Consider the following 19537-nt stretch of genomic DNA (forward strand, 5'->3'; position numbering starts at 1 on the left):
AATACAAGTCAGGGGCCTCGAGGGCTCGAATACAAGTGCTCGATCATAGACGAGTCAGCGGAAGCAACAATATCTGAGTACAGACATAAGTTAAACAAGTTTGCCTTAAGAAGGCTAGCACAAACTGGGATACAGATCGAACGAGGCGCAGGCCTCCTGCCTGGGATCCTCCTAACTACTCCTGGTCGTCGTCAGCGGGCTGCACGTAGTAGTAGGCACCTCCAGTGTAGTAGGAGTCATCGTCGACGGTGGCGTCTGGCTCCTGGGCTCCAGCATCTGGTTGCGACAACCAGGTAGAAAGGAAAGGGGGAAAAGAGGAAGGAAAGCAACCGTGAGTACTCATCCGAAGTACTCGCAAGCAAGGAGCTACACTACATATGCATGGGTATATGTGTAAAGGGCCATATCGGTGGACTGAACTGCAGAATGCCAGAATAAGAGGGGGATAGCTAATCCTGTCGAAGACTACGCTTCTGGCAGCCTCCATCTTGCAGCATGTAGAAGAGAGTAGATTGAAGTCCTCCAAGTAGCATCGCATAGCATAATCCTACCCGGCGATCCCCTCCTCGTCGCCCTGTTAGAGAGCGATCACCGGGTTATATCTGGCACTTGGAAGGGTGTGTTTTATTAAGTATCCGGTTCTAGTTGTCATAAGGTCAAGGTACAACTCCGGGTCGTCCTTTTACCGAGGGACACGGCTATTCGAATAGATAAACTTACCTGCAGGGGTGCACCACATAACCCAACACGCTTGATCCCATTTAGCCGGGCACACTTTCCTGGGTCATGCCCGGCCTCGGAAGATCAACACGTCGCAGCCCCACCTAGGCTCAACAGAGAGGTCAGCATGCCGGTCTAAATCCTATGCGCGCAGGGGTCTGGGCCCATCGCCCATTGCACACATGCACGTTGCGAGGGCGGCCGGAAGCAGACCTAGCCTAGGAGGCGTTCCAGTCCAATCCGGCGCGCGCCGCTCCGTCGCTGACGTCAAAAAGAGCTTCGGCTGATACCACGACGTCGAGTGCCCATAACTGTTCCCGCGTAGCTGATTAGTGTGTATAGACCAAATGGCCAGACTCAGATCAAATACCAAGATCTCGTTAAGCGTGTTAAGTATCCGCGAACGCCAACCAGGGCCAAGCCCACCCCTCTCCTAGGTGGTCTCAACCTGCTCTGTCGCTCCGCCATAAAGTAACAGTCGGGGGCCGTCAGGAACCCAGGCCCACCTCTCTGGGATGGAGCCACCTGTCCTTTCAGCCCCCTCACCAGAATCACTTGCGGGTACTCAACGAGCCGACCCGACTTTACTCACCACATGTGTCATGTATATAAAGTATATAGTATATACCCGTGATCACCGCCCAAGTGATCACGGCCCGATAGTATAGCACAGCAGACGGACAAGAATGTAGGGCCACTGATGGAAAACTAGCATCCTATACTAAGCAAGTAGGATTGCAGGTAAAGGTAACAACAGTAGTAGCAAGGACAGGCTATGCATCAGGATAGGATTAACGGAAAGCAGTAACATGCTACACTACTCTAATGCAAGCAGTATAGAGAAGAATAGGCGATATCTGGTGATCAAGGGGGGGGCTTGCCTGATTGCTCTGGCAAGAAGGAGGGGTCGTCAACAGCGTAGTCGGTCGGGGCAGCAGCAACGTCAGTCTCGTAGTCCACCGGAGAGAAGAGGGGGAAGAAACAGTAAATACAATGCAAACATAAGCATGACGATGCGTGACATGACAATGAGCGGTGCTAGGTGTGCCCTAACGCGGCAGTAGGTGGTACCGGCGAAGGGGGGGAACATCCGGGAAAGTATTCCCGATGTTTCGCGTTTTCGGACAGACGGACCGGAGGGGGAAAGTTCCATGTTTGCTATGCTAGGAACGTGTGGCTGACAAACGGACTACGTATTCGGATTCGTCTCGTCGTTCTGAGCAACTTTCATGTACAAAGTTTTTCCATCCGAGCTACGGTTTATTTTATATTAAATTTTAAAGATTTAAATCATTTTTAGAATTTAATAAATTAATTTAATTCGAAATTTAATTAATGCATCAGCATGACGTCAGCAGTCAACTTTGACCGTTGACCTGGTCAACCTGACAGGTGGGTCCCACCTGTCAGGGGCTGTTAGCTAATTAACAGTAGTTAATTAGGTTAATTAGTTATTAGGTTAATTAATCTTAATTAGTTAATATTAACATGATTAATTAAGTTAATTAATTATCTTTATTATTTATTTATTATTATTATTTTTATTTTTTAATTATTATTTTATTTAACTATTTTATATAAAAACGTTCTGGGCGTGGGGCCCATGTGTCATTGGCCCTAGGGGCCATAGCGGGTCGGCCAACGGGCGCCGCCCGAACGGGCAAGGGGAAAGCGGGCGACGGGCGAACTGGTGCGGGTGCTCGCACCCGACGCCAGGAGAGGCGAGGGCGAGCGCGCCTGGGGGCCTCGGTGGCCGGCGACGACAGGAGCAGCGCCGGGTGCGGGGAGCTGCGGGGCACACATGCCGGCGAGACGAGCACTGGCGGCCTTCGGCAGGTGCGGGGGAGCGCGGTAGGCGCCGACGGCCACCGCACAAGCGGCAGCAAGGCGCAAGGCCGCGCGGGCGGGCGCGCCGTGAGTGCGGGCGCCGGACGCGCACGCGCGTAGATGGCCGCGGTGGTGGTGCGAGAAGGCGAGGATGGCCGGAGCGACGGAGTGGGGAGGCGACATCAGCGCGCCCCAAGGGCGCGATTGGGGTCACCACGGGCACGGCTCGCGCGCGCGCTTCGGCACGGCCAGGAGCAGGGGCGCGACGACGTGGTCGCACGGGCGGGTGCGAGAGAGAGAGCGGAGGAGGAGAGGGGGGAGCTCACGGGGGGAGTTGTAGGGGTACGGGGCAGCGGGGGGCGAGGAGGTCGTCGGGGACGACGCGGATGGAGTGGAGGCAGGCCGGCGGGGAGGAGGAAGCAGGCCGGCGAGGTGGTCCTCCAGGCGATGGTGACGGCAAGGGGGCAACGGGGTGGCTCCGGTGGGGCTCGCGGAGCTCCAGGCGGCGGTGGACGGCGACGGGCGGGCGCAGGGTGTCGGGGGCAACGGGATCGGGCCGATCCCGATCCAGATCGATGGGGAAGGAGAAGGGGATCGTGGGGGGAGTGGGGGGCGAGTGGGGCGCCGGTGGGGGGTTAGGGTTACACCGGGTGGGTGGATAAGGAAAGAGGGGGTGGCCGGTTGGGCCAGTTGGGCCGGCCATTGTGGCCTGCTGGGTCGGCTGGTCCAGTTGGGCCAGGGGGTGGGGGTTTATCCTTTTGATTTTTTTGTTTTCTTTTCTTCTTTTTATTTTTATTTTTCTGTTCTGTTTTATTCTAGATACACATTGTTTTTAGCTTAGAAAAAAATGATAACAACTCCTAAATTGATGTTTGAGAACCACCCACTGCCATAAATGTTTTACCCCAAAATAAATTAGTTTAGAATTTTATTAATCGAAAAAGGTATTTACTTAATTGTTTTGCTGCAGTTCTATTCACTTTAGAGTAATTAATTATTTTATATACTATGTTGTTTCTCCACCAATACTATTGATGATTTAATTGTCACAATAAGAACATTTTAGTTTGAAAATTGAAAACTTTTATTATTTGACTTAAATTCAAATTTGAATTTGAATCGGTTTTAAACTAACGCGAGATTAACTACAGTGACAGAGGTGACGTGGCATCATTAACGAGGGATTACTGTAGCCTAAGTATCCGGGCGTCACACCCCCGGGTCTATTTTCCATCATATTTAATCTCCCGACAACAAGCTATTTTTGGCGCCGTTTTTATTTTGTTTTCTTTACTTTGCATCTTTATTATAAAAATACCAAAAATATTATCTTATCATATCTATCAGATCTCACTCTCATAAGTGACCGTGAAGGGATTGACAGCCCCTTTATTGCGGTTGTTGCGAGGATTTATTTGTTTGTGTAGGTGCGAGGGACTCGTGCGTGGCCTCCTACTGGATTGATACCTTGGTTCTCAAAAACTGAGGGAAATACTTATGCTACTTTGCTGCATCACCCTTTCCTCTTTAAGGGAAAACCAACGCAGTGCTCAAGAGGTAGCAATGGCCGATACAAAAGTATCACCACATATAAATGGCCGATGGAGTGTTGACATCGTCCTTAGAACGAACACGGTACAAGTTATTTTTCGGCAAGCTAGCTTTGCCGAAAAATAAGGGGGCATGTTTTAACGCTCAAAAGTGGCACAATCGTAAAAGTTGTTTAAATCTATGTTAAGATTAATTCAAACTTGTGATTGGAAGTCACCATGGAATGACTCTCTTCAAGAAGATCAAGATGGGTATGAAGATGGTCTAAAACGGAGCTCGGATGCAAAAGTTATGACAAGTTCAGAGATGCTCATGTTGACACCAGATTAAAGAATGTCATGAGACCCAATTAACATGGCCTTTGATGAAAAATGTTTCAACATGAAAGTTGTGTGTCTCTTCGAATCGGTTGATTTTGATATAAAAATAATCTTAATCCGAGGTTGTATGCAACCCGTGGAAGCAAAACAAGGTTAGAAACAGAAGTTGCAGAGTCATTTCGAACCAACCGAGTTGATTTGACTCGGCGAGGCCGAGTTGACTCGGTAATTCCGAGTGAAACGAACCAGAAATTCCGAGTGAGATACAGAAGCTTACAGAACGTTGGCCACGTTCACTCGGTGAAACCGAAGCAAACCACTCGGTGGCTCCGAGTTGATCCGGAAAATTGCCAAAGATTTCTGTCCGAGTTAGGTTAGGGTTTTTGATGTTTTGGACGGAAGTGTTATTACTTTTCTTATACAGGAAGTCCAGCCGCCTCATAAATAGATGAGAGGTGACGGTCGATTGAACAACACACAATCGACAAATCAATATACTACCTTTTACCTAGTTTTTACATCTCTCCCTTGTTCTTTCTCTCTCGTTTTTCGTTCGTTCTTCGTATTGACGGGCAGCGATTCTCGAGGTTCTAGGGGTGGGCGAACCGACCTATGGCAGCCCATAGCCGCCGCGCGTCTAGACGGGGTCCCTCCTGGGCGCGTGGGGTTTCGGGTTCTCAAAAGCACCCACCGGATTGCTTGCGTCGTACCGCGCTTTCAGACGGGTCACCTTCAACGTGAGCTGCGGTGCATCACCCCCGGCGTCGAGGATACACAGTGACGTGTTCATGTGCGAACGGGGTTGTAGTCACTTTGCTTATGAACACTCGCATTTTTTTCAGAATTTTTAGAACATTTAAAATTGATGTTTTGAACTTGGAGCATGGGAGCACCACCGCTTGCGACGTACTTCCTCCGTTTCAAAATAGATGATTCATCTATTTTGGATACAAAGTTAATACAAAATTAGCTCATTTAGTTTGGAACGGAGGAAGTAACAAGCAAATCAAAACAAAATCGAAATAGCGCCTCACATCACACACCTGGTGATGGGCCTGAGCCTAACCGCTGCCTGCGTATGCGTAGTGATACCTGTACGTAACAGGTGCAGGTGCAGACACCAGACAGCGAGCATAGCCATGCCCATGCCCACTGCATCCAACAGATCGCCACTCATCTGCTCACTAATCCATCCCGGGCAGTACAGTACAGGTGACCTTTTTTACCTAGAGCATTTTTGAATAAAAATTACCTAGAGCGCTATTTATTTATTTCAGCTTCTTGCAACGTCTTTCAGCTCCGCGACGGCGCGACACCCCACGATCCCCGCGCCAACCACCGCTGTCTCCCTGCCGCGCGGGCCCCGCCAACCGTCGTCCACGGTAGGCCACCTCGTGTCAGTCACGCAACCAACGATCGTTCCCCGACGACGGCTGCGTTCTGAAGCGACGTGGGACCCGTATCTCTCTCTCTCTCTCCTCACAGCGGTCGGTCACTTGCTGAGCAGCTGCTGTGCTAGCTACCTTCCACACTACTCAAGCTGCTGCGCGTTCCGCCGGCGATGCCCAGCTCCCGCCGAACTACCGCCCGCGGCGGCGGGGCCGCGCCCCCGCCTGCACGCGGAGACGGCGAGGACGACGCGCGGGTGCCGCCCTTCACGGGGAACAACACCGACCACAACCCCCGGGAGCTGCGGTCCTGGGCCCGACGCACCGGCTTCCACCCCTCCGCCTTCTTCTCCGGCGAGTCCGCGGTCTCCAACTCCTCCACCGCCACCGCGCGTCCCCCGCCGCCTCCGCCTCCCCCGGCATCCTCCCTCCGCCCGCCGCGCCCTCCCGCGGCTGCGGAGGACGACCCCGATCCCGCCCCGCCGCTCGACCTCGACCGCCGCGACCATCAAGTCCGACCTTGCCGCCGCATCGACCTCCGCGGCGAGCTCGAGATCCCGCCCGTCGAGGTGCCAGCGCAGCCAGAACCGGCGAGGAGGAGGGACGGCGTCGAGCGCCTGCTCGGCGAGAGGGCGGCGCTCAATGTGGGCAGGAGCGCCAACGGCGTGCGCGCCAACGCGGATGCGGATACGAGTGCGAGGAAGAAGGCGGAGGAGGCGGAGGCGAAGCGAAAGGCTGAGGAGGCAGAGGCGAGGAAGAAAAAGGAGGATGAGGAGAGGGACGCGGAGCTGGCCGCGTACTACCAGCAGCAGTGGGCCAACGAGGAGGACGGTGTTGCCGACGGTGTGCAAGGCGAGGAGACGGCGCCTCTTAATCGGCCATCAGGGCTCCGCTGCGGCGTCTCGGAGAACCCCGGGTGGGGTGAGTTCCCTACTCTTCTGCTTCAAGCTATTCCCTGCGTTGCACTAATTTAATGACGAATAGATAGATGGATTTTAGTCTTTCTGATTGTGATAGTAATGTCCGAGGGGTCATGTATCATCATGTCTAATTGTTAGGCTGGTCATAGTGAGGAGTATCATATACTAGTATCATGCATATGATACTAGTGTATGATACTACATCCATAGTGCATAGTATTCCCTCCATTTTTGTATACAAGGTCACTATCAAAATTACAATTTGCAGGGCCACTAACACCAATTGAGATAAAATTGATGAGGTTTGCCTCGTATAAGCAACTGAGGACATTAATACCTCATGCATGCATGTGGGGGTGAGAAGGTTGGTTTGAATGCATCACATTAATCAACCAACGAGGAGTGAGAGAGTTGTCTTGTTGTGCGTTGGAGAGAAAAATACACATTAATTAACATGTCAAGCGAGGAGAAAAGACTACTCCCTCCTTTCCGGCTTATAGGGCTTATCTCAAAATTTTAGTTTTTCCATTTATAAGGCTCAATTTGGTTGTTTCTCATCACATGTTCAGATTCCAAGGTGCATTAAATCATTGCATGCAAGTATTAAGAGAAAATTGACCAATGCATGTAATTTATGCATGCATGCATTGCAATTAATGCATTGGTAAACATACTTTTTTAGGAAAACAAGAGCATTAATTGGGTGCTTTTGCAAACTACAAAAGTATTCCACCACTCACCATCTACCTTGGTTGGTGAGATTTTTGAATTGAGCCTTGTAAACCGGAAAGGAGAGAGTAGTTTACAACATTGGCTTAAGTAGCCATTAGTTTCTACCTTTGTACCTGTAATATGAGTTTATGGCCTTGTATACAAAAATAGAGGGAGTATCATAGATTAGTATCATAGGTGGTTTCATTTATTGCCATGCATGACACATAGTAGCATCATATTTATTATGTTACGGTATCTACCTATGTTACTATAATCATCTCTCTCTTCTTTAATTGCCTGCCACATAAGCATGTTTGCGAGTCCCAACTGTATGATACTCCCTCCATTTTTGTATACAAGGCCACAAACTCATATTACAGGTACCAAGGTAGAAACTAATGGCTACTTAAGCCAATGTTGTAAACTAGTCTTTCTCCTCGCTTGACGTGTTAATTAATGTGTATTTTTCTCTCCAACGCACAACAAGACAACTCTCTCACTCCTCGTTGGTTGATTAATGCGGTGCATTCAAACCAACCTTCTCACTCCCACATGCATGCATGAGGTATTAATATCCTCAGTTGCTAGTACGAGGCAAACCTCAGCAATTTTATCTTAATTGGTGTTAGTGGCCTTGTATAGCTGCAAATTGTAATTTTGATAGTGGCCTTGTATACAAAAATGGAGGGAGTACTACTTATGTTATCCCCACTATGGCTAGCCTTACCTAGGAGCATATGATGGGCACGGCCGAAGACCAATCAAGACTCATTGCATCTTCCTTGGGATGCACGATTGGGGCTTTCCCATGCAATATCTGGGCCTCCCATTGAGCGTCCGCAAGCTGTCGACCCCGCAGCTACACGACTTGGTTCATCAAGTGGCAAGCATGTTGCCTCACTGGAAGGGGGCGACGCTGCCCATAAGCAGCTGACTAACGCTCATCAAATCTGTTCTTTGTGCTATCCCGATACTCCCTCCTTTCCGGTTTATAGGGCTTATCTCAAAATTTTAGTTTTTCCATTTTATAAGGCTCAATTTGGTTGTTCCCCATCACATGTTCAGATTCCAAGGTGCATTAAATCATTGCATGCAAGTATTAAGAGAAAATTGACCAATGCATGTACTTTATGCATGCATGCATTGCAATTAATACATTGGTAAACATAAATTTTTGAGGAAAACAAGAGCATTAATTGGATGTTTTTGCAAACTACAAAAAGTATTCCACCACTCACCATCTACCTTGGTTGGTGAGATTTTTGAATTGAGCCCTATAAACCAGAAATGAGGGAGTACGTGCGATGCTGGCGCTTAATATACCGCAGAAGACGATCAAAGCTATTATGAAGATTTGCCGGGGTTTCCTTTGGTGCGGGAAGGCGGAGGCTAATGGTGGTCAGTGCAAGGTTGCTTGGAGCTTGGTCTGCGCGCCTAAGTGGGCGGGAGGGCTCGGCATCCCGGATCTCACATGGCTCAACTATGCCCTCCAAGCTCGCTGGCCATGGCTTCAGCGCACGGACACTTCGCGGCCATGGGCGGAGTTTGACATCAAGGTTGCACATGAGGCTCGTCAGATCTTTCAGGTTGCGACGGTTACTAGGGTTGGCAATGGCATGAGCGCGCTGTTCTGGGAGGATAGGTGGATTCAGGGCATGAGGGTGCAAGACTTCGCACCAGGCCTTTACATGCGGGTGCGGAAGAAGGTCCGAGCTGCTCGCACCGTCTCCCAGGCCATGCAGGATGGGGCATGGGCCCTGGATGTTGGGCCAGATATCGATCTCACCTTGCTCTCTGAGGTGTTCGGGCTCTGGGAGAGGGTTACGGAGGTGGAGCTCCTACCTGCAGTGGAGGACTCGACGGCATGGGCATGGGAGGCGAGTGGGATCTACTCCGCTCGGTCGGCATATGCGGCTAGGTTTTGGGGCATGGAATTAGCTCCGTATGTGGAGATGGCTTGGAGCTCGAAAGCTCCGGGACAGTGCCGCTTCTTTGCTTGGCTGGCGGGGAGGAATAGACGCTGGACCTCGGACCGCTTAGCCCACCGCGGCCTGCCTCACCAGGCTGCCTGCCCCTTCTATGACCAAGAACAAGAGACCTTGAACCACGTGCTCATCGGGTGCGTCCTGGCCAGAATTGTGTGGCATTAGGTGCTTAGTGCACTCGGCAGACCGGAACTTACTCCGGAGGTCGGCGATGCGGTGGTGGAGTGGTGCAACACCTGCACCCGAAGGACCCCCTCCAAGAAGGAAGCGAAGGACATACGGACAATGGCGACTCTAGTCATGTGGGAACTTTGGAAGCATCGGAATGCGGTAGTCTTCGACGGGGCGACCCCCCCAGCTAATGTCGTGATCGCTAGGGTAGAGAGGGAGGCCCGGGCATGGAGCGCGGCTGGTTTACTCAAGGGCGATCTTACGTCCTTCTTTGGGTCTCTAGCCAGGTGGGTGGCGGGCGAGTAGTTGGTTAGCTTGTCCTGCAGTGAGGGTGGATGGGGAGTCGTCATGTAATCACTTGTAATCGCATGTAAGACTCTGGCGGATGGGGCTCTTTACCCCCTTTCTCTCTCTAATATATGATGCACACGCTCAAAAAAAAAATTGTTACCTAGGAGTTTTTATGAGTGCCTGCCACATAATGTATATAAAGTTACATCAAAGTCCTTCATCGAGATGATCCTTAACCTCTGGGTATGCAATCTGCTATGCCTAATTAGACAATGTATGTATGTTTGATTAATTGGAACCCCTTGTTTCTACACACTCCAGTTGATTCAAGTGTTTATTCGCGCACTGTATTTTGGAGCTTGATTGTAGCACAATGTTTATTACACAAGCTGCTTTAAGGGGTTGTGTGATCAGACAAGCACAGATTTGCAGCTACAGCTGTCCAAGTCAGCTTTATTGGACAAGTAATAATTGCTAATATATATGTTTCTGTAATCATTTTATTTTCTGATATAAATATATACCAAAATGGCTGAAAATAGGGAAAGAAAACTTGCTTAGTTATTTTAGTTGTGTCATCTGTTTTTCTTGCGACTTTAACGTGATTTGCTCTATTATTTCTATTAATCTGGATACTGTGTAATGCATGATTTTTACATATGAACCAAACACAAATTTAATCCATTCTCCTTTTGCTTTTGGTATCTATAGTGACATTTAGCCAGTTATCACTTTCATCAAGCTTTAAGCGGCGCACCGGAGTGTGGGAAGCACCGCATGTTTGCGAAATGTTTACGAAATGTTAAAGTTCTGCCTAGTCTGCTTCTAATAATTTTGTTACCTAGTAATACTCTTGTCGGCACAGTTATCTCAACATAATGCAAGGATATCAACGGCTTATTGCTTCGGCTTTATTAATTTATCCCCTAGATATCAAGTCAAGTAAATAAATTCCTTGGGCATCAATTTAGGTCTTCAGCATCTTCTGTGGGTTCATACTTACTTCAACTTTGAACTGGCATTCTAATATTTAAAATCCACTTTTACGCTAGCAGACGGCCTGATTTCACATTATTACAATTCTAAGGATGAAACAGTCTGCATACTGCAGGGCACACATCATTTAACTTCATTTTTTATCAGATCACACAATTGAAAACCCTGTGCTGTAATGCAATTCAAATTTGGCCTGCTACTCCTTACGTTTGGGATGAGTTTTGATGTCAATCTGATGGAAACTGCAGGGACAGTTATTAACTTAATTTTCTTTTTCCATTACAGCACTCCTCGTATTTTATGGCATACAACACTACTTGTCAATAGCCGGTTCACTTGTTTTTATTCCTTTGATATTGGTACCAACCATGGGTGGATCGGATGTATGACCTCCCCTTCCTTTCTTTTATCCTTATTTGTGTTTAGCTGTAAAACTGCCTTGAAATAATATGTTCATTTCATGTGACAGGTGGACACTGCAACAGTCATTTCCACCATGTTATTAGTGTCTGGTCTTACAACAATACTTCATACTTTTCTTGGTTCTCGGCTTCCATTGATTCAAGGAAGTTCTTTTGTATATTTGGCTCCTGCATTGGTGATCGCGAACTCTGAGGAGTTCAGAAATCTTAGTGAAGATGTATGCTCAAATTCTAGACCCTCTTTACTTTATCTGCACATTCTTCCTCAAGCATTTTCAGATAATGCAACGGACACATTACTCCAAATCTCATAGAATGAAAACTCACCTTTTCATGTTTATGAATGGCAAAATATTACGTCTATATAATACAACATTGAACCTATACATACAACCTGTGGTGGTGAAGTGATAAGGAAGTAGGCATAATTTTTCCGCCGAGCTGTTCGGCTAAGGTTGCAAAGTGAGAAGCAGGTATGCTTTTGATGTCCAGTTCTAAAAGTTCAAATAAAAATCACCTAAATTTGGTAAGCTGCCGTAAATGTTTGTGAGGGAGGCACATAAAAGAGTTATTTCACAAAGCATGGTGTAGAAAATTTACTGATGAATATACATTAATTGGGCACTTAATTTTGAATAATGAAAATTTGAGTACCATAAGCATGAATACTGTGGACTTAGTCGCCAGTTGCAAAGCAGGGTACCATGGTTATTTGGTATTTCCTGATATGGAAGCATATCAAATAGCTGTCACCCCTTAAATAGAACCACAATAAGGTCTAGTAGTGAGCGCCTTCTGCGTATGTCCGCATCACCAGAAATCTAATGTGACAACCAACATTATAGCTCTGTTCTCATTTAAGGGTGTGGTTTGTGTTCTATTGGTGAGGACCAAGTCTTAATGTGAAACTACATGATGCAAGCACAGTCCACTCCAGATATCTTATTTCCACAACTTGTCTCCAAGGGAACAGAAACCACACCCTTAAAAGAGATATCTGGAGTGTACTGTACTTGCATTATGTAGTTTCACATTTAGTGGTATATAAGATTCCACACCAAGCATTTATGTGCTGGATTGAGTTTTCACCTAAGTGAGGATCTAGCATTTTCTTACTACAAGCAAAAGTTTCACCCTTTGATCTTTGGACCAAGGGCCTTTTATCATGCATTATCTCTTTCAATTTGGTATTCATTCTTTATGACATGCAGAAATTCAAGCACATAATGAGGGAATTACAGGGGGCTATACTTGTTGGTTCAGTTTTCCAAATAATTTTGGGGTACAGTGGTCTTATGTCACTGCTTCTGAGGTATGTAAAAAAGGTCATCATGAAATTACCAGCCTAGAACATATGTCTAACTGTGGTATTACAGATTGATAAACCCAGTCGTCGTGGCACCAACTATTGCTGCAGTGGGTTTGGCGTTTTTCAGTTATGGTTTCCCTCATGCTGGTAGTTGTGTAGAAATAAGCATGCCCCTCATTGTATTGCTTCTTCTGTGCACCCTGGTATGCCTGCGAGATTCTCTTCTTTTTATCAAGTAACCATGCACATTATCTCATTTATTTTATTTACTTCTGCCATTTCATATTTCTAGTGTCACCGTTGCCACCGTAGGTGGTTTGTTCTTTAACTTGTATTGCTCCCAGTATCATACTGATCACTGCCCTTCTGCATTGCAGTACATGAGAAAAATATCCCTGTTTGGAAACCATATCTTCCTCATCTATGCAGTACTTCTCTAATCCTATCCCTGCATGTTCATTGTTGTGCCGATAGATTACATCCATGAACTAATGTTTTGCTGCCTTCTAACTGCACTGGAATCTGTTGTTGCCAGGTACCACTCAGTGTTGGCATTATATGGGTGTATGCATTCTTCCTAACTGCTGGTGGTGCATACAACTTCAAGGGCTGCAGTTCAAGTATACCCAGTTCAAATATATTATTGGATTCATGCAGAAGACATGCAGAGATTATGAGGCGTTGTCGAACTGATGTTTCTAATGCTTGGAGAAGTGCTGCCTGGGTGAGGGCTCCGTATCCATTGCAGTGGGGCCCTCCTACATTTCATTTCAAAACAGCTATCATTATGGTGATAGTTTCAGTGGTTGCATCAGTTGATTCAGTAAGTAGTTTTTGTCAGTGGACTAATAAAAGTACCTATCCTTCATCTCGAATAAGTAATGATCGAAGTAACACCCGCTGTTACTTCTGCAGCTTTCATCATATCATGCTGCTTCGTTGCTAGTCAATTTAAGCCCTCCAACACGTGGAGTTGTTAGCAGAGGGATTGGCCTTGAGGGGATTTGTACTTTTATCGCCGGACTATGGGGTACAGGAACTGGGTCGACAACATTAACAGAGAACATCCATACCCTTGACACAACCAAAATGGCCAGCAGAAGAGCTTTGCAGCTTGGGGGAGCCTTGCTGGTCATTTTCTCTGTCTTTGGTATGGTCTAATATTTTTCTCACGACCATTTTGTCGTTGACTAGCTGTAGACTGCTTACATCTAAATTCCTTGGCTGCAGGAAAAATCGGAGCTCTCCTTGCTTCTATCCCTGTTGCTTTGGCCGCCTCTGTTCTTTGCTTCACCTGGGCTCTTATTGTCGCACTTGGCTTATCCACATTGCGATATACCGAAGCTGTAAGCTCAAGGAACATGATAATCGTTGGTTTTACCCTGTTCATCTCCCTGTCCATCCCCGCATACTTTCAGCAATATGAACCCAGCTCCAATCTCATTCTACCGGGCTATCTTGTTCCGTACGCTGCAGCTTCGAGTGGACCAGTTCGCACTGCCAGTGATGGGGTGAGATTTTCTCTCTGAACAAGCTGGATAGTGGTTACACCATCTTCGCTGTTGTTAACCATGAGCCGACCTAATTCGCGGGTTTGTTCTGCAGCTAAATTATGCAGTGAACGCTCTTCTATCCATCAATGTTGTGGTGGCTCTGGTTGTTGCAATAATCCTTGACAACACGGTGCCGGGAAGCAAGCAAGAACGAGGGGTATACATCTGGTCAGATCCTAAGTCCCTGGAGTTGGATCCTGCATCTCTGGAACCCTATCGGTTACCAAAGAAGATATCATGCTGGTTCAGATGGGCCAAGTGCGTTGGCTTTTAACATAGCATGGCTCAACTCCCCTGCACTGGTAGTGCCTGCTGGGAGGTAGGGATGCAAAGATTCTATATTCTACTCCCTCCGTTAATAGATGACTCAACTTTGTACAAAGTTGAGTATTGTGCAACAGTTTGTATGCTATTCAGGTAGGGCCTTCTAGCTACTGGTCGTTCTGGGCATCTGCCTGGAGCTCACTGCATGTAAATTTAAAGGGTAATGATAATTGGCAACCGTTACTCAGGAGGAAATTCCCAGTGAACGCTCTCGTAACCACAAGACCCAGATTGCACGGATGGCAGTTTCTAAAGAAATTTGCCTCAAAACAAACGAACTGCCATGTACAACACTAAAAAAGTTGTCTTGATCATTCGCAAATGCTATCTATGACAGCAAGCGTTCCTCGGGGATTCAGGCCCAAATTTAAATTAGTTATGGATCGAAGGGAGTAGGAAACAGTAAAGCACGAATTTAGCAGGTCAATATTTTCCTGGAAGTTGCATAGTCGATATGAATGCTTGTTCGCAGGGAATAGAAAACACATCTGTGCAGTTTATAGTAAGCTTGTATAGCTAGGGTACAACAATGCTTCAACGATAGTTCTCATCACGGTTGAGAAGCTAGGACTAGTTGCTTGATGAGTCTGGCTTACTACATGAGCACCCTTTCCGATTGCACACTGTGCGGAAGGGGTAGTTCAGGTTCTTGCACTCCGGACAGGTCCAGCTCCCTTCTGGGGCATCTTTGTCTTTGCGAGTCGACGAGCTCGAATTAGCTCCCTGCAGGAGGAGGATGAGTTGATGTACATGAGATGAGAAAAAGACAGTCTGGAGAGGAATTAGACCATAGGCCACCAATACATGTACTTGCATAATGTTTGTCTAGCGATAATGTACATACCACAATGATCAGAGCACAAACATAAAAGCACAATATCTACGAGTGATGCAAATCATATCGCTGGATTTTGTGGGATGGTTAGAAAAATAGCGTCATTTATGACCAGTCTCAAGACACAGGAAATGATGTAAAAAGGAGTATTATGCTTACAGGAGTCGGCCTTGGTTCTTCACATTTCTTCATGTTGCAAGTGTTTCTGAAGGCAAAATTTACATTACCACACTTGGGGCATTCCCAGTCACCCTCAGACAGTCCATCTGGGCCTATAAACAGTAACTTCCATAAGAAACAAACCAAATAATCTCATTTGTTGCATCACTTTATGTAAACATCATGAACAAATCAGTCAAATTCAGAAATGTCATTGAAAATAACCACAAAACACTAATAAAGGTCGGAGGCAGGAAACCAGAACAGATTTGTTGCAAAAGAAAACAATTAGTAGAATATAGAGAAATGGATGGGATAACTTACCTCCACGCCGCTTTCGTGAAGCAGTGCTGTCATTATTTTCCACTAATGCTCCATCAGGCCATGGGCTAGAAACCTTCATGCACACATAAGATGGTCAGATACTCCCCAAGATCAGAACCAGTATACAAAGCATAACACGTTGTATGGTTGATAGTGAAAACAAACCGGCATTGGAGATCCTCTAAATCCATAGCCGTATCGACCCAACTCAGGTCCATATCGACCCAACTCAGGTCCGTGGGCATAACCCATCCCTACAACAATTAACAAGAGGGATCATAGGCCATTCCAATTAAATCCTGAAATGACTGCAAGTAACATTCAGGAAAGAGATACAGACCCCCCATTGGACCAGGTTGGCCATAAGAAGAAATGAGACCATATGAGCCATGAGGTCCAACTGGTGGACCATAACCATACCGCATTCCAACATGCGGATATGGAGCACCATAGCTAGCTGATCCAAGAGGAATGTGAGGCGGGGGGGCACCAGTGCTACCGTAAAATAGAGGTGATCGATCATATCCACCACCAGCAGGCGCTGGCATCATTCTCTGCAAGACAAACAAAGTTACTAAAAAAGTGTTTCTTCAATGGTACAGACATGTCAGCATAAATTTGTTCCCCTTCATGTTGCCTTTATATCAAAGACTAAGCAACCATCATAATAAAGCCAGAAATATACATCAGTTCGTTAATGGTCGACGGTGCCCAAATGATAAGCCTACTAAGTTATATCAAATATCAGCCTCACATCGACAAAGGAATTTTTCTTCTGAATTTTACTGCTATAGAAGGTTGGGGGGAAAACCCAAAAAGAGCAAGACCAGTATGTTGTTACATACAGACCTGAGCCTATATGCGCTCCACCAAAGATAAAAGGAAATAAGCTGAAGCTCTAATGTTGACCTATTTTCCATCAGTAATGACATTACTTGGGGAATCTACAACTTACTGGGCTTGGACTCGGTGATGGACGAGGTGCACCACAGGCTCCACGGTTGCAAACATTTCTAAAACTGAAGTTGACATTACCACACTGAAGACAATTCCAGTCACCCTCCCTTACAGACACTGAAAATAGTAGAGCCTTCTTTTAACCAACAAGACTCAAGTAAACCATGACAGCATGACAAGTTTCCTCTCTAAAAGAGAGAAAACACTCTAGACGGTAAAATATACAAAGAAAACTTAAAGACAGTATATAAACAGAAGGATATTTAACTCTAGGAGTGTTCCTCCAACAATGCAAGTAAATCATGGTACCGGCGATGAAATAACAATTAACAAGTATACCAGACTGCAAGCCTGCTGGCCAAGGAAAGTCTATTTTTGTATGTGATGCCGCTTTACATTCCTTTTTTTTACCTAAGGATGCTTCTAATCTTCCAGAGACTAACTCCCACACAAGGGACCAAAAGTCTAAAACTGCACAAAATCTGTGAACATAATTGGTGGTAACAAACAACAGCTATAAATGTGAACTGATCCACCCGAGAACTTGATGCAGTAGATGTGGTACAAACTAATATGATGAGCAATGAATTCATGGATGGTCTTAAGCTAATCATACAGTTGAGTACTACAGTGAAATAGCACGACATATAAGCCAAAAAAAATCCAGTACCGTTACAGAAAACTGCAGTGTTCCCTGCACAGTCCATGCGTGTGTGGGTCAAGGGTATCAACCATCAGACTTGATATGCTCTTGACTCGGTATACAAACTCAGAAAAAATCATGAGCCCAACTAATTTTCGCATTCATTCTTCTTAAAAAATTGTATTCAGATTAGACTACCAGCGGAGGGGGAGGCGGATCAGAAACGGGTAGCCTCAAAATTTCTACAGGTGGACAACCAGTCGCAAAAAACAAAGTTATGCATGCAGACAATAAAACAACGAAGGACAGCCCTACAATCCATTCATTCATGTAGTACAATTAAAAAAAAAGGTCCCTGATAAATCCCAAACGTTCGGATTTTAAGCATTTCATTCCGAACGTTTTTTCATGGCAACTTTAGTTGTTAAGACATGGCAACTTTGTCCCGGTTCGTTTTTTTGTCAGAAAATTGTCATGTTTGCCAACCTCACGTGAACTGAAGTTGTCATAAAAAACGTTCGCGTTGCCATGCTTAAAATCCGAAAGTTCGGAATTTATAATTTCCGAAAAAAAAACCCTCAGGATACAAGCTCAGCATTCGATCCCATTTATACGAAATGAAAAACGAAGAAGAAAGAAAAAAACCCGCACGAATACTTTACTTAGGGTACATCTAGATGTGCTTTAGCAAAACCGTTATTAATACACTCTCATAATACACAGAAATAATTCCCTCTTAACCAAACCCTACCCCGGGAGGGAGATCCCCGGCTTCCTAGTTAACGCAGCCCAAGCGAAAAGACAGGTAATAATAACATGCAGCAACGTAGATCAGGAGTTTGTCTCACCGTCATTGCGCGACCTCTTGGTCCCGAACGCTCCACGGTCTTCCATCTGCTGGACAGCACCAAACTAGTAGCAAATCATCAGAAGCAAGGCATCAAACCCTAGAATCGAACCGACATCAGAACCTAAACGGAGCGGGATCGAATGCAACCGAAGCAGCGCGTACCCTAGCAGAAGCCATCGGATGGGGCAGAGAATACGGCAGCGGCGGCGGCGGCGGCGGGTGGAGGGGAGAGAAGAACGGCAGCGAGCGAAGGGGGGAGGGGGGCTGCACAGGCGAGCGAAATTATTTATTTATTTTTGGCAGGCGTGAGTTATTATGAGCTGTGGATTCGCTGGGCAGCGTGGTGCGGCGAATTTTATTTATGCTGCTGCCACCTGTTTTTTTAGACAAAATCTCGCCAAGCTTTATTAAATCATCACAACGTTTACATGTATGAAAAGAAGATCATCAGATTGGCTGATCCAAACATGACGGCCGAACCCCAATGTTAAAGCATGCTTAGCAAGATTATGAGCTACCGTGTATTCGATCTCCTAAACTTATGAACTATGTTACAAGAAGTAAAAGTATGAGAACAGTCCTTTATTTCATGTATGATTGGTTCATAAATTGCTGCTGAACCCTGCTGTATTCCGTAGACAACTGTCTTGCAGTCTGATACCACTTGTATTTTGTGCACATAGAGATCTTCTGCAAGCACCAGAGCCTCTCTCACTACCATTGCTTCTAGAGTTCTTCGGATCCGTATGATTGCTACATGTGCCGCATGATGCTCCAGAAAAATCTCATCCTCATCTCTACAAACAGCAGCTACAGCCCCACCGCTACCGTTCCTGAAAACAGCTGCATCGGAGTTGATCTTTACATGTTCTGATGGTAGTGCTTGCCATGACGAAGGACGAGCTATCGAGGAGCGATTCTGACTCTGGTTTGGCCTTGTTAATGCCGAGATGTCAGCCAGAAAAGAACCGATAAAACAGTGGATTGACAAAGGACTTTAGAAGATTTTCTCATGGATTGCCTTCCTCCTCGCTTTCCATATAGCCCATAGAGTGACCACCATCCTTGTGAATTTATCATGGTTCATAGATTTATGCATCATAAACAGCCATTCTTTCGCAATTAGCTCTTGATGAGCACACATGTGTTCCACCATTTGCTCAGGCGCCAGAAATCATACACTTCTAGCCATCATACAATTCAGTAATGCGTGCCTCCAGCTATCTCCTGCTGCACAGATTGAGCAGACCAACGTAATAGACATATTTCCGTGGTGTA

General features: G+C 46.3%; 2 protein-coding genes across 7 annotated transcripts; one reads left to right on the top strand and one right to left on the bottom strand.

The window, feature by feature from the left end:
• The first annotated feature begins 5894 nt into the window (after nucleotides 1-5894).
• LOC109779619 (nucleobase-ascorbate transporter 11) lies at nucleotides 5895-14686 on the top strand. The gene is made up of 10 exons (XM_020338255.4): nucleotides 5895-6727; nucleotides 11169-11266; nucleotides 11353-11523; nucleotides 12517-12617; nucleotides 12682-12817; nucleotides 12992-13042; nucleotides 13150-13437; nucleotides 13530-13764; nucleotides 13845-14125; nucleotides 14220-14686. Exons 1-10 carry the CDS (start codon nucleotides 5980-5982, stop codon nucleotides 14439-14441), a joined length of 2331 nt encoding a protein of 776 aa, XP_020193844.1. The 5' UTR covers nucleotides 5895-5979; the 3' UTR covers nucleotides 14442-14686.
• Nucleotides 14687-14905: 219 nt separating this feature from the next.
• LOC109779620 (ranBP2-type zinc finger protein At1g67325) lies at nucleotides 14906-18635 on the bottom strand. 6 transcript variants are annotated; one of them, XM_020338256.4, is made up of 8 exons: nucleotides 18422-18635; nucleotides 18258-18321; nucleotides 16765-16883; nucleotides 16150-16363; nucleotides 15975-16063; nucleotides 15810-15882; nucleotides 15486-15598; nucleotides 14906-15214 (listed from the first exon to the last, which is right to left on the bottom strand). In XM_020338256.4, exons 1-8 carry the CDS (start codon nucleotides 18434-18436, stop codon nucleotides 15062-15064), a joined length of 840 nt encoding a protein of 279 aa, XP_020193845.1. In that variant the 5' UTR covers nucleotides 18437-18635; the 3' UTR covers nucleotides 14906-15061. The 6 variants fall into 6 exon arrangements, with proteins under 6 accessions (XP_020193845.1, XP_020193847.1, XP_020193848.1 ...); XM_020338258.4 differs by having other exon boundaries at nucleotides 18258-18303; nucleotides 18422-18594; XM_020338259.4 differs by having other exon boundaries at nucleotides 18258-18356; nucleotides 18422-18587.
• Nucleotides 18636-19537: the final 902 nt, after the last annotated feature.

This window comes from Aegilops tauschii, chromosome 2, assembly GCF_002575655.3.
Source record: "Aegilops tauschii subsp. strangulata cultivar AL8/78 chromosome 2, Aet v6.0, whole genome shotgun sequence".
Classification (NCBI taxonomy): Eukaryota; Viridiplantae; Streptophyta; class Magnoliopsida; order Poales; family Poaceae; genus Aegilops; species Aegilops tauschii.